The following is a 25,637-nucleotide window of genomic DNA, read 5'->3' on the forward strand; positions in this document are numbered from 1 at the left end:
AGATTCAATGAGATGATGTATTAAAAAATACTACTGTGCCAGAGTTTGGCTGATTTTGCTTGTTTTCTCATGTTCTCCCATAGATTGGCTTTCTGTTGGGATTTGCTGGTCAGTGATGTCTTCCCAGGCTTTAGAAAAACAAAAAAGCAATTCAAACAAAATCATCTCTTATACCTTCATCAACCTGAGAATAGTGTGGCATGTAGGTGAGGAACATCTCTATCATGTAATATTGATATTCAATTAAGTAGCAAAATTTCAAGAATTAATCAGCAGTATTAATCTCAGGAGTATTGACTTTCTTTCCCTGCTTCACAAGCATTCATAGATACACCCAATGACACTGCCTCACAAATTGTTAAAATTGCACTTGAAATATACCATACCATGTTGACATAATTGGCCATTTCAAACACCCTCTTTCTTATTTCCTCTGGGTCTTGATTGTACTTTTTAAACTGAAAAAAAAAAAAACACAAACAACAACAACAACAAAAAACCAACCATGACAAAATACGGGCACTGACAGAAATGAATATAATTAAAAGGCAAAAAAAAAAAAAAAAGGCAACTTCAGTTTATTTTACTTATCAGTGGTTATAATTAACAATCAGTTATAAAAGTTAACAGTTAATAGATAGAAGCATAATGTTTCCTTATTTCTTTAGCTAAGTTAAAGTACTTTCAGAGTAGAGATGATGTATTACCCCTGAAGTAGTAGCTTAGTGTAAAGTTCTAAGGAATTACTCCAAATGTTTTTCCATTTAAATACCATGGTTTCATAAACTGTGCAGAATTGGTGCAAGGAATAGATTATTTGTGTGTGTGTGTGTGTGTGTATACAAATAATCTATTCCTTGCAACAATTCTGCACAGCTTATGAAACCATGGTATTATATACTTATTCATATATATATATATATATATATATATATATATATATATATATATATATATATATATATGATAAATGGTAAATGAATGTAGTATAATGAGAGGCCAAGCTTTAGGGCATGAACAAACTAACTTACTCATATTATCATAGTGCAAAGATTTCCCTTTTGAGATTATGTGAATCTTCATTCATTCATTATGTGAACCTTAGGTTTCCAATATTTGATAATGTGTTCTTTTAAAATAATATAAACAATGAATATTACCCAAAAATGCCTTTTTCAGAAGATTCCATTCATCAGTCTTGTACATTTGCCACTCCCTGATGAGGATAAATTCTAACTTACCAGTGATTTAACTGCTTAATGAAAGACAAAATGTCAAAAGAATTTAATTGAAAACTAAGTTTGGAGACAATAATAAAAGATAAAATGCAAAAAGTCCACTTTGTGCATATCATATCAGGTGCACATTCCTGAGAAGGAAAAATCATATCAGTCTAATTATATGTCAAATTTCCTAGGATCAGAACAATTCATAAAAAAGAATAGCTCATAGTCATGATTCTTCAAAACCGATCTATATATTTAATATTTCCCATAATAAATTTATATAGAAGAGGATTTTTGAAAGACACATTTTTATCTGTTACAATTACCTCACCATTATCCAGGACCAAATAATATTCTATGTATTTCTTATGTTCTGGCCCCTTCTGGTCTTTTGATTTCTGTAATAAATATAAAAACAAAAATTACTGAGACAATATCATTCTCTGCAAGAGTCATTCTTTTATTTGAAATGTGTAATTTTAGAAAAGATTGGTTGATATCTGGCAACAAAGGAAAACAACATTACCATTTTAACTCTAACTAACCAAGCACAATTATCTATAGACAAGACTCAGAATATCAGAGCTAGAAGGGACATCAGTGACATTCTAGTCTGACCCCTTCATTTTGCCAGAATTTAAATGATTGCGCATCTAACTAATACGTGTGCTGGAAGTAAAACCAGTGTCTTTGGAGTTTTTGAACAATGGGTTTTCTCTACTATCATGTCCTGAAATAGAGAAACAGTGACTTCAGCATCCTCCTAGTGTTTCTAGTTATTGTTGTTGGTTTTAAGTAGCCTTTTCTCTGTCTCCCAGCGAGCACCCCCTTCCTTAGCTATGGTACAATGCCCAGAGCCAGCACACCATGGCATCTAGTCTGCTCCCTTCTCCTCAGATAGAGCTGGATCTCTTTCCCACGTTCCAAGCTTCCCTATTTTCTGTTCCCTTTTCTCCACAAAACAAAACAAAACAACAACAAAAGATACATTTCATAATGGATTGTTCTTTTGAATAGTAGCAGATACATTATTCATACTAAATAATAAACTCTCAAAGTTTATTATGTTGCATTTCTGGAAGTGCTTGTCTTTTTTTTAAAGATTTTATTTATTTATTTGAGAGAGAGATTAATGGAGCACAGGTGGTGGGAAGGGCAGAGGGAGAGGGAGAGAGAATGTCAAGCAGACTCCGTCCTAAGCATGGAGTCTGACTCGCCGCTGGACCGCACGACCCTGAGATCATAACCTCAGCCGAAACCAAGAATCCGACGCTTAACAGACTGAGCCACCCAGGTGCCCCAGAAGTGTTTGTCTTTTAACAGGCAAATGAGCTTCGATTAGCAAGAACACATTACTGAAAGTAGACTTTTATGTGTAATCCAATGAGCTACACACTTCCGTCCCAGCCTCCAAAGGAGCAGGTATTCATTAGCACTTTCACTCTGCACCACTGGTGCTGTGGGCACTAGGAGTAAAGCAGTGAAACATACGTGGTCTGTGGGCTTACAGAGCTCCCACTAGGCAAACAGGCATAGGTAAATCAGGTGGTGATTAGTGCTATCCGGAGGATTAAATGGAGTCACGTGATACTGTGTGCCAGGTAGTTCTTTCAAGAAGAGATGTTAGGGAAAGCTCTAAAGAGCTGGTCATGCAGCAGACATATTAATGAAAATAAGAAACCAGGCAAGGGAAGATAAATTGGAAGATAATTCCAGCAGAGAAAAAAAAAATGAACAAAAAGACTCTGAATGAATTGATATTGGCATGTTTAAAGCACAGAAAAAAAAATGTGTTTTTCAGAACGGAATGGAGGAGGTTGTCAGTGGGCGGGAACTACAAGGTAGCGAGATTACAGTAGGAAGTGGGGCCCTAAGCATACAGGGATTTGTAACTCACTCTCATCTCTCCTCCGTTTGATCTCTATATATTAGAGGCCCTCGTAAAAGCTCAACCCTGGGTCCCATTCTTTATCTACACATCTTCCTAGGTAATCCCATCCTGTGTTATGCCTTCTATAAATAGAAACTCTGCACTAATTACTATCAAATGTGTATCTCCAGCCTTGGCCTCTCCTCTAAAGGCCAGACTGTTATAATTACCTATTTCATGCATCCATTCAAATGTGCAATACCACAAATCTAACGTGGTCAAAATAAAACTGATTCCCAAACCTTAAACAAAACCTGCTTCTACCTCATTCTCCCCAGCTCAGTTAACAGTACCACCATTCATCATTTGCTTAGGTCCAAATCTAGAAATTATCCTTGATTCTTTTATCCTTCATCTCTAGGGGTAGTTCTTCTGGATTCCTAGTATCATATCACTGGTAGAATTTAAACCTGCAGCAGATTGAACCCCAAAGAGATTTTCTTCTGTTAAGACCAATTCTGCCACCGTGCTTATGGATTCTGAGAACATTTAGAAGAGATGATTGTATATAAAGCATCCCCTGAAGGAAATTAAAGTAATTATGGCAATGACTTTTTATATACTCCCTATGGTTTCAAATGAGCCATATTCATTTTTCTTCTGTGACTGGAAGCTGAATTCATATATATATAAGTATATTCTAAGTTCCTCTGGGCATATCCTATATTTATTTTTGCTCACTGCTACATCGCCAGAACCAATGGCAGTACTTTAAGAAGGAAAACTATTAAATGAGTTCATTCATAAAGACAGCAGGATATTTTATGTCAAAGTAATAATACTTCATACCTTTGTTGTATGTTATAGTATTGTCAAAGTTGCCTGTTCCTAGAGGGCAAGCATTATATTTATACTTCTTTTTAGCCCTGGCACGTTGTTGTTAATAATGGTTAATCCACAGATACTTATTAAATAAATCATCAATAGACAATGAGGTTTTAGTGCCTTTACATGCTAGTTAGTACCAGTAGTTCAACAAAGACTATAAAGTTTCTGTTAATTGCAACTACTAAGACTGGAATCCGGGGCAGCTAGGACAGGAAACATGAAAGCACTGCAAATAAAAAATGACAGTATGCATACCACCAGACTGGTGGCAGGTAGAACCACACTCTGCTGAGATCCATGTGCCCATAATATGTCATCCATCCCACAGGTGCTGTTAGTCTTTTCATCGGGATCATACTTGAAGAGTGCATGTTCCTGTCCATCCTGATTTGTGGGGCTTAAAGGTTCAATGAAGTACTTTTGATCTCCCTGACTGAAGTAACCCCTGAAAAACATGAAAATCCAGGTTTAAAAAATATTCCTGCTTTTGGGTGCTATAGACTTATAGACTCCAAAAAATTTCCAATACCACCTAATTTTAAGCTCATGGCAGTAGAAAATAGTGTAACATTGCAGCTGAAGATACACTTACAGATGGCCTAAACTTATTTTTTCTATGAGGAAATGGGACCTGTTGGGAAGAAATGACTACTGTAATGCCACATAGCTAATTTATGTCAGTGCTGACACTAGAATGGAAATTTCCTGATTGGCACCCAATACTCTTCTAATCTAATACTTTGTCTGCTCTAAAGGTGCACTGAAAATGAAGACTTTGAAGTCTTATAAATAAGAGTTAAGATTCTGGGTCTATAACTTCTTAGATGTGATACCATGGAAAAGTTACCTAATCTCATACGGTCTCAGTTTCTCCATCTATAATATGAGAATAATACCTACCTAATAGAATGATTATAAAGATTGAAGGACATAATATGTAAAGCACAAGATCAACAAATATTACCAATTTCTTCTCTATTATCTCTGCTGAAGCCGCAGGCTAAGATTCATTTAACCAATATTTAGGGAGCACCCATTATTCATTAGTCATTGGATTAAGGGCAGACAATAAGAAAAAAGAGTCACGATTTCTCCTCTCATGGAGCTTATAGTCAAGTGAGGAAGATGGATGTGGATCAAATAATACATTTGACCCACAAATAATATAATTATATGACATATGAAATATTCATATAACTGCTAGGACAAAAATGTATAAGAATATATAATAGGAGATTGGATTAAGTGTACACGGAACTAGAAGACTAGAAGACAAAGAGATAAGTAGGTGGTTTGTTGCAATGGTCTACATAAAAGATCACAGTAGTTTGGACTAGGATGTGGCAGTAGAGAGAGAATGTAGTGAATAATCTCAGCGAATATTTAGAATATCTAATCAATAGGGCTTGATAATGGATTGAAATGGGTAATTGAGGGGTGTCTGGGTGGCTCAGTCATTAAGCGTCTGCCTTCGGCTCAGGGCGTGATCCTGGCATTCTGGGATCAAACCCTGCATCAGGCTCCTCTGCTGAGAGTCTGCTTCTTCCTCTCCCACTCCCCCTGCTTGTGTTCCCTCTCTCGCTGGCTGTCTCTCTCTGTCAAATAAATAAATAAAATCTTTTTTAAAAAATGGGTAGTTGAGAGGCTAGAAATCATCAAGGAACCTAGGTTTCTGGATTGGGCAAGTAGTTGGTTGATTATATCATTCACTGAGACGAGGAACACTGGAAAAACACCGGATTTGGGAGAAAAACGTTAGTTTGATTTGGGGTTTATTAAGATTGAGAGTTCATTAATCTATCCAGATATGGAAGAGATATGGCTATATGGAAGACAAAATCAGATAATCAAGTCTGGGCATCAGAAGAAATATCTCACTGTAAAAAGATGTCTAGGGAGTCATTAATATACAGAAGAAAAGAATGTCATGAGCATGAATAGGACAAGCTGAAGAGAGAGTTTAAAGAGGAAAGGTGGAGAAGGGCTTCCATTCCCTAAAGAGTCAGACACAAAAACCTGTATTTTGAAAACAAGCAGACAAACAAACCCACCTCTGCAAGCAATTCAAATGTGTAAATGTACAAATGACCATTAAGAGAAGCCCTGTTTCCTAGGATTCATATTTAACTGCAGTATAATTCATTCTATTTGAGATTCTTCAGGTTTTTAAAAACACACACCCTCAACGCCAATACCACAGGTATACATAAACCATTCATGAAGGCTTACCTTAGACCCCTGCATGTGCTGATGCTAGCATCTGAAACTTTTTCATTAATGATGTGTCCTTGGTAATAACAGTCATCCTAAAGAAACAAAAAAGGGTTTTTTTTTTTTGTAAAGGAAAGTGCGTGTTTCTTAGATCCACTGCTAAATTTGAATTTGAAAGCTTGAAACAAGATCTATAGTGTTTTCAAATAATTTTATGCTGAGCAACAGTCAACTTAGAGATGTAAAAAAAATGGTTAAGAAGCTCTTTATGATTAAAATCTGTAATATTTAGTTAATTAATCCATTGCTTAAAGAACATTTACTAAATAAATACTGGTATTGCAGAAAAAGGATAACAGGGGTGGATGCAGTCTGGAAGAAACAAACTTATAGATAGAGGTTTAAAATCCGAGTTCCCAAAACATCAGACATTCATTCTTTCCCTTGGCTAATTGCTTATTTTTTTTCCTAACACCTACAAGCTTTTTCCAAAGAATAGATTACCAGGATTATATTGTTATTTCTTGATTTATTCAGAGTTTCAGCAGACTGAGTTAGTGTGACATCCCCTTCTCCATCTGAAGCAAAATGTCCAATTCTAGCACTTTTCCATGTGGATGTACTTTAATCAAGCATACCTTTCTGCTTTGAGACAGGTGATGTATTGGCCCACATAAATGTCTGTGCCATAGCTATGAAGAGAATACCTGAAAGCCTTCCAATAGAAAAATGGAGCTCAAAAAAGATGGCAATGATAAAATACTCCTCGCACTACTTCCCACAGCCATCTTCTCTAAATAAGAGTCAAGAGTAAAAAAAATATTTAAGGAAAACAGAATTCTATAATTCTGTCATTGAGGAAATAGTCTTGAGTTGGAGACATTATATGATCTAGAGAGGTGATCAGCATTGACTAAGAACACAAGATGTATTTAATTTTCACTCTTCTAATGAAAATGAGAAGTTCCTGCCCATTCTCTCATAGGGAGCGCCTGAAGTCTGGAAAGGGTTACCATGGTTGTCAAGGAATGCCTTTGTTCTTGTCAAACTGCACAAATATTAGAGGATCTAATGAGAAATTACCACTGCTAGAAGAAGCACCAATGTTGTTAAATGCTGTTTCACTTTCACTATTTGGCAATGACACTGCCTTTGGGTATGGGGTCACACCCCAACTGACAATGATTCTAGGATGTTCTTTTACCATGATTTGTGGGCTTGTGGTGACCTCCTCTCCAGTGGAATTATAATGTGTTTCCACGTAACCTGGTGCAAGGAGACCCCTAGAGAAAAAAGGGAAAAAATTCATGTTTACTCACTCTGATTGAAAAGTGCAGTGATCAAAGTGAAAGCTTCCACTGGATGTGCAGGAAAGTTTTAACTCCTGAGCTCCTTCTCCTAAGCCCTCAAGATGAGTCCAAGCATGAAGAAGATGCTTACAATGCAAAGACTGAGGGAGCTGAGTCTTTGACGTTCCTGAGTAGTGTGGACGTTCCTGAGTAGTATGGAACTGTGTCTGCTATCTCACCAGACTTTGATACTTCTCTGACCCCTCAGAGCACTCCTCACCAGTTTATGATAACTACATTTTCACCCAGTCCTTTTCAGTTCCTAGTTACTGCTAACAACTGTAGCAGTGGAAAGTGTATTGGGAATTGACTTGCTTTTTGTAGTTAGGGCCCTTCTGGCATTTTCACTGAGCTTCTCAGAATTCTTTCAATTACCCAGCAGCACATAGGAGTCTGGATATATTTTTAAAGAGGCAGGGCAAGGAGAAAAGGAAGTAACTAGTATATGTTAAATGCCATCTCTATGCCAGCCACTGAGTTAGACACTTTCCATGGATCATTCATTTAATCCTTTCTGAAATCTGATAAGGTAAATACGACTTGCTTCATTTTTCAGATGAGATTACACAGTTCGAGTAGCAAGGGATCATATCTAGGTCTGCCTAAAATTCACACCTGTACTATTTCCATCCTACCCCACCATTTCTAACGTCCAGGCAGTTGTGATTTGTTGCAAAAGGCAATAGTCCATTTGAGGGAAAAAAATCTTGCTGTACTATATAGAATGGCTTAGGGATTGAAAGAGCTTGAAAGCACAGAATTAGGGGCAAAAACTACTTTTGAAATAGTCAAGATATAGGATCATCAAGATTTAAGCCAGAGCTGAGGAAGTGAAACTTGAAAGAAATGTTGAATGTAGCTGACCTGAATGCAGAGAATGAAGGTACAAGAGGACAATGTAATGCATGAGAAAGTGGGTGGGTTAGTGTTAGCTGGGTGGAAGGAGCACTGGCGTGGGCATCAGGAGAACCCAATTCCAGTTTTACCACTGACTTGTTCTTTGGTCCTAGAGTTTATTTAATTATATATGTCTCTTGTTTTTCCTGTTGGGAATGGTTACAATTTGTTTTAAAATCTAATCTTTCAGTATTATAATAATAAACTACAATAATATAGGGGGAGATTTAAAAATCTATCTGCTTTTTTCACAGAATTTGATAAAATGTATATCTGCTTATATCTCATGCATTGTGCTTTATTCTAGAAGGATCCAAACACTAGTAAACTGTTATTTTATTGAGTGTGTTTCCACTATTTCGATAGGAACAAACATTCACCAAACTCCTTGGGCCGGTTGAGAGAAAAAATTTAGCAGAGGTTTTTGAGAGCCTCAATTAGTACACTTTCCACATGCTAACTTGTTGTTGGTAAGGATGATATCAGAAGTAAAAACACTTACTTGTTTTTTTTCAAATAAAGCACTGCAATTTTCCCATTAACTGTCATTTTATACTTCAATTCAGTTTCAAATTTTTCCTGCAAAAATGCACAAACATTTACTGGCGATTGCAAACACACGCAAATATTCATTTGACTGTGTTTATCTTTTTAATCATTAGCAAACAATGCCTGCTTTCTTTAATGGTTGTCTATATAGTTCATATAGCAAATGTCTGCTTCCAGCCTCTTTTAACAAATCAGACTCTGCCAACTGAATAGACAAATTATCTGAGACCTTTCTATCCATCCATCTACCCATCCGCCCACCCACCCATGGATTTTACAAATATTATTTGAGTGTTAATTATATGCATGATTCTACTCAGTTCTGGAAATTCAACTCTAAGCCAGAAAAATTGATACCTACTGTCAGAAAGCTTATAATCCTGTGGAAAGACAGACAATAAAAGTGATTTATGTTATATGATAAGGGACATAAATATGAGTGCAATGTAGGATGTCTAACATAAGGTCAGGAAAGGCTTTCTTGAGGAAGTAACATGTAAGCTGAGATACGAATTAGCCAGGTGAAGCAGGGTGGGGAATTTATTTGAGAAGAAGGAATAATATGCCCACAAACCAAAAGACCTCAAAGACTCCTACTGATGATTTTTGGTCTGGAGGTCTTCTCACGGCTAACCGGAGGTCAGAATATGGACAAAACAACAGAAATATGTACTCAAAAGCAGAGAAGTCATCAGGAAGAAAATAAAGTCTCAGGAGTTCAGAATGAGAACATATCACCTCAAGCAAACCTCATGTGGAAAAGAACAGTTTTGGGATTTATATACACAAAAAGAGACACAAAGGACTGTTCATTAAAGAAGATGAAATTGGGTACTGAATTCTGATTTTGTTCTATAGAACAGAGTTATTAACCATGGTTACACTCAATATCTAAAAATTCACTGGGGAGTGCCATGGCATTATTATTAAAGAGATCTCAATAGGGCAGACAAAATATGACTGAGTGCTGTTTCCTCTGCTGGGCCTCACCCAAGGCCAAGCTTTTCTTCTCTCCCCCCTCTTCTGGCTAGAGCAGTACCTGAGGCCAGCAAGGGACAATAGAGAGTTAGGGACGTCAGGTCAGGGGGATTGTGCAGGGATTTGCCATCTCCAAGGTCAGTTGGTATGGCCTGCATTCCCCTTAAATGATTAGTTATTGGAGTCCTCTCTGATGTCAAAAACTCCTGTATATAAATATCCCATACTGTATGTCTAGATGAGGAGAGGCTGCTGTAATTCACTTCATGTTGATGAATAGCAGGAGGTGGGGGGGGAAGCCTGGGGGTTGAAAATAGAAGTTATGGGGAATCATTGTAACGACTTATCATTTAGACTTAAGAAAGGCCAGACAGAATTAAAATATTAGAAGGATAGTAGATAAATCTTCTGCCCAGAAGAGCCTTCCAGATATCTATTTCCTGTCAGTAATGGATTTTAGTGGATCTTCACCTATAATATTATTTGGAGATTGTTTTAGAAAAGATTATTGCTTTTGGACTGAAAGTTTTAGCCGATACTGGCACAGAGATTATAGATGAAAGGAAACAACAAGGAGGGAAACAAATATTTATGAAAGAGGGTGCACTGGGTGATGTGATAACTGTACGTCCCAAGTAAAAGTATGTGGTGGAGAGAAATGCCTGCTAATAAAAAATCTATCCTACTTGTATGCAACCTGGGTCCTGAACTATGGGTTAGGGGAGGAAATATACATCTTGATTTGGAGAGTATCCACTAGAAGGAAATGATTTAGAGCCCAAAGATTAAGGTTAGCTGGTCACAGGGACATATAAATAAACACTTCCTCCAGGAAAAATGCCATGAATAAGTTTGAATGGGTGGACTGGGAAGGCCACCATCCTGGATGTTCCTGGGATGGGAGCAAGAGTGTAAAGTGAAGATGATACCCACGGGCACACAGCAAACAGCAGAGTTCACCGTAGAAGTCCCAGGGAGGTTTAATGCCAGTAGTACAACTGTTGTCATAACATAGAGTAAGTTGAGGCCTCCAGAAACCATGGCAGACCTACCTAAGGCCTGAAGTTGTTCCCAATATAAGGGAGGTGTTGTGCTGCCAGATATTCTATTTTGGGGCATGAGCCAACAGCATGGCAGTTTTGACCTCCAAGGAAAAGTGTGTGCTCTGGAGGCAAAATCATGGGAAGATAGGGATTAGCTTTGAATGTTAAGTTCCCAACATCAGGGACCTTGATTAAGAACTTGTCAAATATTTATCTATGCAGATGTATGGACAATGTACTCCAGTTATATCTATACAGTTATATGGACAACGTACTAATTCATTAATTTGCTCGTTTGTTCATTTGCTTATTTATTCAACAAATACTTAGTTTTCCTTATGCCATGCATATAAAACATAATTAAAAATGCAATAATGAATATAGCTTTCAAGTTTATACTCTGGCCTTGAGTGACCCCTCCAGAAAATTTTTCAAAGGATAATTAATTCTAGCTCAAATCTTAAGTAACTGAGCCAGGTGTGATGAAGTCAGAAGGATGGGGCCATGCTCTTGGCACAGCTGACAGGTAAAGCCAGTGCCTCAGTTCTCTGGACCAGTAGAGGGCACGTTTGCTTAATAAGAAGTACACAAGTTCTCTTCTTCACTGCCTTGATGAATGAGTAATCTAGACTGAGATCTATGTAACATCTATGGGATACAGAGATCTCTTCAGTCACATGCATTCCAAATTCTGGGTGTTTCAAGTAATTGCTAATCAATTCTTTGCACAAGGAAGACTGATAGTCTCGACCCTAACGCCATGAAGATAACTTCTAAGAACTTGGCTTCTATCTATAAGACAGTGTTCTCATTGCTTACAAGCTGTACCTGAACAAAAAGAGAAGATTCTGTGCCAAAAGAATGTGCCTGCAGTGTGGCAGACAAGGGTGTCCAGGCTTCTCTAGTCTATGCTTGTGAGACAGGTGTGAGGTGGCAGAACTCAGTAACCCTGACAAGGCAGGACTGAAATATCAGACATGCAGCAGCATGGGACCTTACATTCATAACAGAACAATGGCTGGTATCCCAGAGAGACTGCTAGGGCTTAGCCCTAGATGTTCAAAGGGAAGTGACAAAAGCTACATGGTATGACTGTCGCCTTAAATGCAGGACATCAGTTAAATCTGAATTCCACATAAAGTGAACAATTTCCTAAATATAATCATGTCCCATACAATATTTGAGATTACTTACACTAAAAAAAAAAAAAGCATTCATTATTGATCTGACATTCAAATTTAACTAGGTATCTTGTATTTTTATTTGCTAAATCTGGTGATTCTATACAGAGTAGAATCTACAGCAAGAGCTGTAAGAATGGAAACTAGACATTTGTGACCAGGGTAAGGAGATAAAATTCTGAAACACCAGAACATGGAAAACACTGGCTTGGAAAAGCAGATTAATGCACTTGTAATGTTTCTTTAACCAGGAATTACTTTTAATGGTTCGATCACATTCTTGCTGTGGGGTACTTCAAAGGCATCAAGCAGCACCTGAGAACATCATTGCCACTTGAATACTAAAAGGTAAACATGTCTGAGTAACACATATCTGTGAGATGGCTGGAAACATTCAGTACTCCCCCCCTTAAGTTATTCATGGCTAACATATTACCTTCTACTGCCTAAAATGAAGGCAACAAGGAGAAAACTACACAAAACTCCAAAAGAAAAATAAAATTAAAGCATTTGAGTCATTTAGATATATTTTCCTTCCATTCTCTATGGAATTTGGTGTAATGTTTTTATTTCCTTCAAAAGATAAAATTGACATGTTTTATAGGATTTCTTGGAACCAATGGGCATTTGTGGAATGTCCCTTTTCATAGGACAGGTGTTGAGAGACCAAAATGAAGGAGGGGAAGAAGCATGTTAAAGATGTAGAAAATACTTTTTTTTTTTAAATTGACCTGGGCCATTTTAAACCAGAAGAGAAGATTAAACTTACTCTCACAGACATGTGGACACACACACACACACACACACACACACACACACACACACACCATAGCTATAGTAAAATCAATATTAAAAGAAAATCAAGAGCCAAATGGTGTAATACTGACTATTCTTGAAGCATGAACTATTCCATGGTGATTTCACAAAGGATATAAAATGGACTGGGCAATACATCTATGGAGAACATGTTAGGTAGGAAAAAAATCCTTAAGAAAGGGCAGAGAGGTGGAAACAAGTGTATTATTAAGAAAGGCCTTGAGAATAACAAAGCTGACTAAGAAGGAGGTTGTGTCAAGAAGCAGAAAGAAGAAAAATGGCTTAGTAAACCATAGCATCAAGCAAAAGAGCCATGATGATTAGTCATAAGAAGTGGAAGGTGATGAGTTACATAGGACAGTGTTGTAACATAATCTTGAGCAGGGACTTAATAATTGCATGCTGCTTTGCTTTTCACATAAGTTTTCTCAAAATAGCCATATAAGACAAGTATTACTATTATTATCTCAATTTAAAGATGCAGAATTTGAAGTTCATTTGTATATAAATTTATACAGAGAAAATTAACAAACTTAAGACGTGAATATAAACAAGCCTTTCATTTCAGATCCTTTACCCTTTCACTATGGATTAGGAAAATATAAGGTTCATACAACCAGTTAATCAAGTTGTGGACTAGATAAACAATGTATTTGCAATAAATATCAAGCACATTGCATCAACTACATCCATCTACTCAACTATTCCAAAAATTAAGATTGATCATCTATCAGGTACCAGTAACTACTCCACAGCTTTTCATCAAAATAAATTGTTCAAAAGCTTACATTTGTTTTCTAAGGAAATCACTTTATAACTACTATAAAAGATACTGGATGTGTATTCAAATTTTCCTCAGAATATTCAGCAACAAAATGAATCTGGTATTTAAAAATTTTTTTTTATTTACTTATTTGTCAGAGAGAGAGAACACAAGCAGGGGAAGCTACCAGCAGAGGGAGAGGGAGAAGCAGGCTCCCTGCTGAGCAAGGAATCCACCATGGGGCTCCATTCCAGGACCCTGAGATCATGACTGAGCCGAAGGCAGACACTTAACCAACTGAGCCACCCAGGTGTCCTGATATCTGGCATTTTTAAGAGAATGCTAGAAAACATTTAAGGAATCCATACTGATGAGGAATCCAATGCATGCAGGTCTCTTTTAAATTTAACAGAAATGTTTTGTTGAAAGAGAATTATTTTGACAAACAGGGTCTACTATGGGTTCTGCTATCATAAACATTTGACTTAGAAGAAATCATCTGTCAGGAACCTTATCCAGTGCGGGAGTAGGTACTCCCAGGGAGTGGCATCTTACAATATTTCTGCAAGTTATTATTTATGTCTCATTTATCTATATTTTCCTGGCTCCCAGCAGAAGATTTCTGGGTGCAGGTTCTTAGAAAATTATTGAATGAACCATCATGTTTTAGCTTTTATCTTTTGGCTGAGAATGTTTTTTCATTAAGTAATAAGAACTATACAAAGTTTAATAACTTTCTCTTTAGAAAAGACAAAGGTAAATTTCATGTTTTACTATAGTAATTCATTCTAACTTGATATTCACCCACAATATTTTATTTTCTACTTCAGTTTTAATGTTCATGGTTTTGTTTGTATGTGTGTACATAGATACATAGTTGATCGATAGATAATAAATAAAATAAGTTGTATTGAATGTCTTTGGAAGTATACAGTATTATAAATTACCATAGAAGTATTAAAGTTTACTTTCTGTGTGACCTTGGGCAGTTTATTTCAACTGTCAGAATCTTTATCTTCAAAATGAGGTTGATAATAGTTAATAAAAATATGATAGGTCAAACAAAAACATGCAAATGTCTATATATAAATATGTATATATATGTTTTATATCTATACATATATCATATGTAAATATATCTATGCATATTTTTTCAAGATACTTTGTTAAGTCAAAAGCTGTACCTGTTGCTCTGGCTCCTTGACCTCTCTTTTATGTAGTGGATAAAGTCTTCTGGGATAAACCACTTCATAGTTCTTTACTCCAGGGAATTCTTTGATAGCATTTACTGAGGGGGGAAAAAGGCAGGAGAAGTTAATTCTGAGATTAACTTAACCAGAGACGTAAAGGATCTATATTCTAGAAACTACAAATCACTCTTGAAAGACATTGAAGAAGACACAAAAAGATGGAAAAATATTCCATACTCATGGATCGGAAGAATTAACATAGTTAAAATGTCTATGCTACCCAGAGAAATCTGCACTTTCAATGCCATCCCGATCAAAATACCAATGACATTTTTCAAAGAAATGGAACAAACAGCCCTTCAGTTTGTGTGGAACCAGAAAAGGCCCTGAATCGCCAAGGAATTGTCGAAAAGGAATAAAAAAGCTGGGGGCATCACAATGCCGGATTTCAAGCAATTCTACAAAGCTGTGATCACAAAGACAGCATGGTACTGGCACAAAAACAGACACATAGACCAATGGAACAGAATAGAGAACCCAGAAATGGACCCTTGGCTCTTTGGGCAAATAATTTTTGACAAATCAGGAAAAAACATCCGGTAGAAAAAAAGACAGTCTCTTCAATAAATGGTGCTGGGAAAATTGGACAGCTACATGCAAAAGAATGAAACTTGATCACTCTCTCACACCATACACAAAGATAAACTCCAAATGGATGAAAGACCTCAATGTGAGACAGGAATCCATCAAAATCCTAGAGGAGAACATAGGCAGCAACCTCTACGACATTGGCCAAAGCAACCTTTTTCATGACACATCTCCAAAGGCAAGAGAAACAAAAGAAAAAATGAACTTGTGGGACTTCATCAAGATAAAAAGCTTCTGCACAGCAAAGGAAATAGTAAAAAAAAAACTAAGAGGCAGCCCACGGAATGGGAGAAGATATTTGTGAATGATACTACAGATAAAAGACTGGTGTCCAAGATCTACAAAGAACTTCTCAAACTCAATACACAAGAAACAAATAAACAAATCAAAAAATGGGCAGAAGATATGAACAGACACTTTTCCAATGAAGACATACAAATGGCTAAGAGACACATGAAAAAATGTTCAAAATCATTAGCCATCAGGGAAATTCAAATCAAAACCACATTGAGATACCACCTTTCGCCAGTTAGAATGGCAAAAATTGACAAGGCAGGAAACAACAAAGGTTGGAGAGGATGTGGAGAAAGGGGATCCCTCTTACATTGTTGGTGGGAATGCAAGTTTGTACAGCCACTTTGGAAAACAGTGTGGAGGTCCCTTAAAAAGTTAAAAATTGAGCTACCCTATGACCCAACCATTGCACTACTGGGTATTTACCCCAAAGATACAGACATAGTGAAGAGAAGGGACTTATGCACCCCAATGTTCATAGCAGCATTGTCCACAATAGCTAAATCGTGGAAGGAGCCGAGATGCCCTTCAACAGATGACTGGATTAAGAAGATGTGGTCCATACATACAATGGAATATTACTCAGCCATCAAAAAGAATGATTTCTCAACATTTATGGCAACATGGATGGGACTGGAGGAGATAATGCTAAGTGAAATAAGTCAAGCAGAGAAAGACAATTATCATATGGTTTCACTCATATATGGAACATAAGAAGTAGGAAGATTGGTGGGAGAAGAAGGGGAAGAAGAAAGGGGGGGTAAACAGAAGGGGGAATGAACCAAGAGAGACTATGGACTCTGGGAAACAAACTGAGGGCTTCAGGGGTGGGGGAATGGGATAGGCTGGTGATGGGTATTAAGGAGGGCACGTATTGCATAGTGCACTGGGTGTTATACGCAAGTAATGAATCATAGAACTTTACATCAAAAACTAGGGATGTACTGTATGGTGACTAAAATAATATAATAAATATTATTATTAATAAAAAAAGGTAGGAGAAGATTTAGTGGAGCAGAACAAATAAGCAAGCTGGTTGGTAATAATCAGCCTTATTGCACTTCTGATGAATAATGGATAATGCTACACACAGAAGCTTAACTGAGTTATGTCACAGAGTTATTTATTTAAGTGTAGAGATAGACAAAATCAGAAGTCCACACTTCCTCCCAAATCTTGAACCTATATCTTCAAACAGTTCCCCAATGAAAGTTTATAAGTGTTTCTCTATTTGGTGAAAATATTTCTTTTGGATTTTTCTATCTCCTTTGCTACCTTGAATCCTCTATAGAGGAATGTAGCAAGCAGTACAGGCAAAAGCTAGTACAGGAAGGCAAAAGCCAAACTAATCTTCTAAGATGCTAATCAATGTCAGCATAATTGAGTAGAAGTAGTCTGAAAACTACAGTGTTACAAAAATGAAATAACTAATGTATGCCACTTCTGACTGTAATATTTTTTTCTTATATTTTCCAATTGTAATGAATAAAACTAAGACACAGTAAGAAAAGCTCCAATATCGGCTCCATTGGCTTTTGCAATGCAGATAAACTTTCATTTTTGCATATGAAGCATGAAAATAATGAAAATTAGAGAAGCAAACAATTAGAACACTTTTACTGGTATGGAAGGAAAATTTTTGAGCCTGCAGTCATATTGAAAGAGAATTGAATAGTTATCTCATTCCAACCTTCTATATGTATTTTGAATTCTCACGTCAACATTGTTTCTACATGAAGAGAAGGGCCATATGCACCCCAATGTTCATAGCAGCAATGTCCACAATAGCTAAATCGTGGAAGGAGCCGAGATGCCCTGCAACAGATGACTGGATTAAGAAGTTGTGGTCCATATATACAATGGAATATTACTCAGCAATCAGAAAGAATGAGTTCTCAACATTTGCTACAACATGGACGGCACTGGAGGAGATAATGCTTAGTGAAATAAGTCAAGCAGAGAAAGACAACTATCATATGATTTCTCTCATCTATGGAACATAAGAACTAGAATGATCAGTAGGGGAAGAAAGGGATAAAGAAAGGGGGGGTAATCAGAAGGGGGAATGAAACATGAGAGACTATGGACTATGAGAAACAAACTGAGGGCTACAGAGGGGAGGGGGGTGGGGGAATGGGATAGTCCGGTGATGGGTAGTAAGGAGGGCACATATTGCATGGTGCACTGGGTGTTATACACAACTAATGAATCATCGAGCCTTACATCGAAAACCGGGGATGTACTGTATAGTGACTAACATAATATAATAAAAAATCATTATTAAAAAAAAAAACAAACATTGTTTCTACAAGTTATTGTTTTAATTTTCTTTTATTTTTTAAGAGAGAGAGAGAGCACATGCATGCATGCATGAGCAAACAAGGAGGGGCAGAAGGAGAAGGGGATAGAGAATCCCAAACAGACTCCATGCCCAGTGCAAACCCAACTCAGGGATCCATCTCAAGACCCTGAGGTCATGTCCCGAGCCAAAATCAAGAGTCAGATGCTTAACCGACTAAACCACCCAGGTGCCCCCCTACAAATTATTATTTTTTTTAAAGATTTTATTTATTTATTCGACAGAGATAGAGACAGCCAGCGAGAGAGGGAACACAAGCAGGGGGAGTGGGGGAGGAAGAAGCAGGCTCATAGCGGAGGAGCCTGATGTGGGGCTCGATCCCATAACGCCGGGATCACACCCTGAGCTGAAGGCAGACGCTTAACCACTGTGCCACCCAGGCACCCCTACAAATTATTTTTAAGAGGAATTCAGAGTCTCTGCAAAGCTAACACTGGATTTTTTATTTTCTCTTTTATTTGCGCACTTGATGGAGTCCTTCCTCTGGGTAGAGCAGTGTTTAAGGAAACGTCAATAGACCAGCTCTTTGGTTTTTCAGGGGGCTACTGGTCTACCCACAATATAGACGCAGTAGGAACCAAAGTATGGGCTCAGCCTAGCAGTTTACTAACACTATGGACTGGAAAGTCTTTAGTTCTCTGTGTCATGACTAGAGTGATCTCTAAAGATAATCCCAGCTCATTAAATTACTCAAAGCTAAATTCTATGGTAATATAAATTTATGTTATTACTCTGATCTTTTAACAAATAAAAATGACTATTTTGTTATTAGCCATCTTGGATGACTTGTACACTTATCCCAATGATACTCCAGAGAATATTTAGTTTTAAAAATTTTCTTTAGAAACTGAAACAGAATCTTTAAAAAATTCCTAGTTATGTCAATTTTTTTTATATCATTTTAGGATGGCTGACTTAACCACTCAAGAGCCATTTACTTCTAATTTGAAGAATAGGAAAAGTAATTAAATTGGTTAAAAACTCATTAGGTCAAAAATGAACAATTAAAGGGATGCTATAACTCTCACTGGCTTGAGATTTACTCTTTTTTTTTTTTACATTTTAATTCAATTTAATTAACATATACTGCATTTTTAGGTTCAGAGGTAGAATTTAGTGATTCATCAGGTGCATATAATACCCAGTGCTCACTTCATCAAGTGCCCTCCTTAATGCCCATCACCCAGTTACCCCATCCCCCACTCCCCCCTCCAGCAACGCTCAGTTTGTTTCCTATAGTAAGAGTCTTTTATGGTTGTGATACCTGGGTGGCTCAGTCAGTTAAGCATCTGCCTTTGGCTCAGGTCATGATCCCAGGAACCTGGGATCAAGTCCTGCATTGGGCTCCCTGCTCAGCAGGGAGCCTGCTTCTCCCTCTGCCTGCCATTCCCCTTGCTTGTGTTCTCTCTCTCTCAAATAAATAAATAAATAAATAAATAAATAGGTTTTTATGGTTTGTCTCCCTCTCTGTTTTCATCTTATTTTTCCTTTACTTCCCCTATGTTCATGTTTTGTTTCTTAAATTCCACATATGACTGAAATCATATGATATTTGTCTTTCTCTGATTGCCTTATTTCACTTAGCAGAATACCCTCTAGTTCCATCCATGTGGCTGCAAATGGCAAGATTTCACACTTTTTTGATGGCTGAGTAATATTCCATTGTGTATATATACCACATCCTCCTTATTCATTCATCTGTTGATGGACATCTGAGCTCTTTCCACATTTTGGCTATTGTGGACATTGTTGCTATAAACGCTGGGGGTGCATGTGCCTCAAGATTTACTCTTAAAAACATTTCAAACCCCTTTAAAACTATGGAGTCAACCCTAGAATACTTGAACTTTGGGTTTGGTTCTAATTTTTTAATTGTTTGAACAGACAGGGCAGATTAAATGATCTTTAAGGACAGTTAAAGTAGTCTATAATTTTATGCAAATAAATACAGACCTCCCCATAATCTCTTTGAAGAGGTGATGATCATTTGGCTAAGGTTTTAATTGGTTGTGATAAAATAAGTCTCATTACATAGTCAAGACTTCAAGAACTACATAAGGTACCTCAATGACTTCTTGCTATTACAGAGATAATCACTGGGCATTTTTACTTCTATTTAATTAATTTTTGGTAAAGGAAAATAATAACATTGCTTTATAAAAAATTATAACAGAAATTCAAAAGCCTAGAGGAATATTATCAATTATTTTCTTTACATTGCATTGAGATTTTTATAATTACCATAATTATTTCAAAATAATAAGATGCCGCAAGGTAAGAAAATTACTCTTGCCAAAAAAGAACTGATGGTATTGACACAATTCCCTGCAGCTTCTTGTAAACCCATAAACCAAACAATCATACCATAAGGCAACCACATGCTGTTTAGTGGATTGTGTCTAATCAATGCAATTAGTCCCATTAATATGGAGTTCATGAAGCCATATATTCACCAATGTTGCAACCAGAGTAATTCTTCTAAAAATGTTCTATGAAAAATGGTTTCATCTTACACACATTATTCTGGGAGTAAATATTAGTCCAAGTTGTCCTGGGGTCATATAATAATAGCTAATCATAACTGATTCTTTTATAAAAGCAAAAAATGATAGCCCACACACATTTCCCATTCAGAAGTGTTGAAGGAAACAGGCCAATACAACCACAGCAAGTTTTCTTAATATACACACTCATCTCCACCCTTCTAGTTAGTATCTAAATCTTAATGTTTCATGAAATCAGAAATTACCAATTGACTTAAATATGGAGTCAAATACATAAATTAGTGGAGAAATTTATTCCCAAGTCTTTGATAGCTGAGCGCTTCCGAATGACAAACAAAATAAATCAACAAATGAACCAGAGTATTTTTTTAAAAAGCCTCCAGCACCCTCTCATTTTCTTCAGTTTGAAATCATCAGGTTTTCAGCTCTTCCCAAACTCTTGCAACAGAGTACATTCTCTAAAAGAAACAGATAGAATTTCTTTTAATGGCTCTTATTTTTATGAAACCAAGAAGGACCCTGAAAGAATGAGACTTGAATTATAACAAATTAGACAGCAGTTAGAGAAACGCAACAGACCTAAATATTGTTTGGCTCATTCATCCTTAAGGTTGATGGAAATGACGCAGCCTCGTCCCAGCTGAATATCAGGCTAATTATTTTGAAGCCTGTGGAATAAACACAACTAACTGCCATCCAGGGATTATACAAATCTGAGATGTAACACAATACGTTTCTACTAATTCATTTTAATACTTGCTTTCTCTCTCCCACAGAACTCACATGTTGGATTACTTCTGACAAGCAAAACTAGATCAAGAAAAAATAAAACTATTATTTTGGATTGGGTTAGATAATTATTTTACTATTTATAAGTTTTAGAAAAGTTAAAACTCATTGACAAGGTTAGTATAACAGGCCCTGGTCTGGGTTGCTACTTTATTTTTTAATGAGTTTGGGGCAATTTTGGAGGTTAGCCCATAATACATAATATTGGCATTTTCATTTTTGTTCAGATCTGTTCCAAATTGTTTAAAGAATGTCTTTCCAAACTAAACACATGACATTAAGACCTGGATTAGAGTTTATTCAATACTGACTTCAGATCTGGGCTTCTCTGCCCCCCCTCAACTATCTGGTGATTTTAAATATAGTGTAGTAAAAGTGAGTACAAACATTGAGGGAAAACACATCCTCATTAAGTCTATCATTTTGGCTATTAAGATTAAATTATAAATACGTTTGAGGGTCTCTAGTCACCTTATGAAGACAAGAAAGAATTGCTAATTTGAAATAAAATAATTAAAAAGTACTGTACCCCTTAGACATCCTGCTAGAATATATTAAAGACTTTTCTCTTTTGTCATTGCGCTTACATTCTCACCCCAAGCAACTGTCACGTTCTTTTAAGTATTTGGGTTTTTTTTTTCTATGATGAAATCCTATAAGTTATTTCTCTCAGGGGATGGCGAAGGGCATGCAAACAGCTGGCCTAATTATGTTTCATTCTTTCATTTCATGTATATGGAAACTGAGCACAAGTCATTAGTCTGAGGTGAATATTTTTTTCTTTAGATGATGGGGACAGATAAGCAAAAAGGAAGAGATGGGAAAATGCAAATTGCTTTATTGTTTACATTCTGGCTGGGAAATAAATCCATGTGGTAATAATATCAGTGGGAATAATACCAAGGAGATATTTGAAAATACAAGATGGAAGGTAAAGAGAAGGAGTGGCTGTCTGTTCAAGATGGAAGATAAGGGACACCTGTCTGTATGTCCCTCTGTTCTCACAAAAGACACTGCAGAACCTCTGTCCCATCCACCAAGTACTTGAAGATCTACGGTTTGAGGCATGATTTCTAAGGAAGTTGTCTCTTGGTGCCATGTTGTGAATGCAAAGACAGGGGAACAATCAGCTCATATGCCCAAATTCTTTTTAAGATTTTCTTTATTTTTTGACAGAGAGAGAGTGCACAAGAGCCCAAGCAGGGGGAGTGGGAGAGGGAGAAGGAGAAGCAGGCTCCCTGCCAAGCAGGGAGCCCAATGCAGGATTCGATCCCAAGATCCTTAGATCATGACCTGAGCTGAAGGCAGATGCTTAACCAACTGAGCCACCCAAGCGCCCCATCATATGCCCAATTTTACTGAAAAGGCTGTCATGTGGGTGAACTCCAGGGTTAGCTATGTGATTCTGTTACTGATCCTGCTTTATCTTTATGCTGTTGGATAAAACTAGTTCCCAAGCAATTCTATGTACCGACTAAATAAAGGATCCCAAAGAATTTTTAGGGATAGCACTTTTGGAGAGTGTAGAGAAAGATTTCTTTTAAGTTTGACTCACAAAGTAGAAATTTTGAGTCAATAACTTAAACACCTAGTACAGTTATATATTTAATGATATTAAGTAAACTTTCACAGGTCTGGAAAACAAATCAGAAACCAGGGGTGGGGAAATCTCTTTTGATGACAAAGTGCTGAGTGAGTGCAGGGGGAGGAGAATCTTTCCTTCCCTAACCTTATACTTCTTGTTGATAATCTGTTCCCATTACTAGGTCCCGGCAAGCATCCTAAAACCCAAGAAAAGGTTTGCTATTTCCAGGCACTAAAGCTAATGTGGTGACTTAAATAAATTCTAGAAATAGAAATAAGCTAAGGAAATATGTTACCCAATCTAATTTAACCAAAATCTAATTAGTAAATTTCTCAGAAACGGAGAGACATTCTAGAAGTGATTTATTATTGAGAAATAAAATTCCTCTACTTTTGAATTCTTGAATTCAAAATGGAAGTGAATTATCAGTTTAAGCTTAGCAGCAAAATTGTTTTAACCAAGTAATACAACAATGCTTTATAAGTATGGAATCAGTCAACTGTTTATTTCTAATTAGACACATTTATTATCACCAGTTATGGAAGGGCTAAACATAAAAATGTGCGCTCAAAAGGAATAGGACCAGCCAAACTGGTCCGGGTAATAACAGCAGATACTTTTGAAAGCCTTCTCCACAGCGATAGCTAGTCAAATCCGCTGCATCTTTACTGCTCTAAAAATAGGGTGGGATTTGATGATTTTCACTTTTTGACTCGAAGATCATATTCACTATTTAAATTAAGCTGTATGACGTTTTCCCTTTGATTTCTGTATTTTCTCAGATCGGACATATCAATTCAAGACGTCTCCTTGCCTTCCCTTTACATTGAGAGTTTACATCAGTCACAGTCTCCCCAAAACAACAGATCAAAACCAGCCCAACTGGTTAGTAAAATTGGTTAAAAAAAAAACAAAAACAAACAAACAAACAAAAAAACCCTATGGAGAGAAGATGAAAGGCACACAGTTCACTGACATAGTTACCAGAACCTGAAAAGGAATTAGACACCGACCTGCTGGAACTGGCGAAATGAGGAAAGCGGCTGTCAGAAGAAGCCCCTGCAACATGCTGGAGGAGCCCAGGGGCGCAGCGCCTGCCCTTCGCGCTTGGAGAGCACTGCTGGTCTGTCCCTTCCTCCTCTCAAGCGAGACAGAATGAAACTCCCGGCTTCATTCTTGTCTCTGCTTCAGGAAGTGTTTACTAAAGGTGTTGCACAACCTTGGAGCTGTGGTGCTGTGACAATGGCACAGCGGGCGGAAGTTCTGACCGCCTCCTGGCTCTAGGACTCCTTTAACATAAGCCATTGTTTCTCTTTCCTGCTTTCCCATATTCCCCACTCAGAAGGAGTACGTTTTCAGTATGTTACTATGACTCAGTAAGCTACCTTGGCATAACTGGCTTTGATGAACCTTGGCAAGTGTGTGTATTTATTATGTATATTATAAACATATATAAATATATATGTATTTGCTATGTTCTCAACAAGTTGTTGTGAATGTTATTCTTCCCTCACATACACGTCAGTGAAGCAATTTCTAATCCAATCCAATTATTACATAAAATTATTTTTTCCAGTTATCTCGTATTCTATTCTCACATGCTGGTGCTCCAGGGAGCTTGAAGTATCCTGAAAAAATATATAACAATACAAGCTCAAGGTTTTTCAGATTTCCAAGGGCATTTGTATCATCACTAACAACCAGGAGTTGGGGAAAGCCTTCAAGACCCAAACGTGTAATTTCCAGAAAAACTTTAGGAGCTGTCATTGGTGGTAATGAGGCTAAGCCGGCATGTCCAGATATCACACTGTGCAATGAATTAAATAGCTAAGGTTGAGTTGCTTTACTAAGTTCCAGGTCCTTTATACCTATTATCGTATTAATTCTTACAACACTTCTGTATGATAAATGCCATCTTACCCCTATTTTGTGGATTAAAAAACTGAGATATAAAAGATAAAGTATTCAAAAGATTAAGACTCAGTTGTCTTCCTTTTCTATAGTAAGTAAGGTTAAGCAGTTTGCCCAAGGTCATTTATCTAGTAAGTGACAGGAGTGGAGTTTAAACTCAGTGTTGTCTGAGCTCTTAGTCACACATTCTAATAGCTGATTTATACACCCAGTCTTATTTCTACTGAGAAATTACATATATATTCCTACAAAATACAAATTCTATGAGATAATCCTGAGGTTATGACTACAACACCAATTCTTGGTCCATTAAAATTATGTGTTATTCTATGGATTCTGAAGCATATTTTTGTAATAGAGTGATTTTGATGAAAAGGGGTTTCTCAAAATGTCATACAGGCATCAACTAAACCACCACAAGGGAATGTTTAAATCTAGTTACTGAACATCTCAGCCACAGGATTAGGAATATCACAGGTTTCTTTTCTTTCAATCCAAATTCTACCACTTTGTCTTTTTCAGAGAACAGAAAGCTTATGCCCACTTTTTGCCACATGATTTTCTCCCCTTAGCTCTATGCATGTTC

At 36.9% G+C, this 25,637-nt stretch overlaps 1 protein-coding gene across 1 annotated transcript in view; it reads right to left on the reverse strand.

Moving 5' to 3' along the window:
- The window catches only part of ADAM28 (ADAM metallopeptidase domain 28), a 72,692-nt gene extending 48,386 nt beyond the window's left edge, over positions 1-24,306 (reverse strand). Inside the window, exons 1-8 of the mRNA XM_057310201.1 lie at positions 24,154-24,306; positions 14,956-15,059; positions 8,944-9,020; positions 7,400-7,478; positions 6,214-6,290; positions 4,240-4,429; positions 1,553-1,624; positions 387-458 (exon numbers count right to left, since the gene is read on the reverse strand). Coding sequence (XP_057166184.1) covers positions 387-458; positions 1,553-1,624; positions 4,240-4,429; positions 6,214-6,290; positions 7,400-7,478; positions 8,944-9,020; positions 14,956-15,059; positions 24,154-24,208 — 726 coding nt within the window. The 5' untranslated portion in view covers positions 24,209-24,306. The remainder of the gene's footprint in view (positions 1-386; positions 459-1,552; positions 1,625-4,239; positions 4,430-6,213; positions 6,291-7,399; positions 7,479-8,943; positions 9,021-14,955; positions 15,060-24,153) is intronic.
- Positions 24,307-25,637: the final 1,331 nt, after the last annotated feature.

The sequence above is a fragment of the Ursus arctos genome, unplaced genomic scaffold (genome assembly GCF_023065955.2).
Source record: "Ursus arctos isolate Adak ecotype North America unplaced genomic scaffold, UrsArc2.0 scaffold_11, whole genome shotgun sequence".
Classification (NCBI taxonomy): domain Eukaryota; kingdom Metazoa; phylum Chordata; class Mammalia; order Carnivora; family Ursidae; genus Ursus; species Ursus arctos.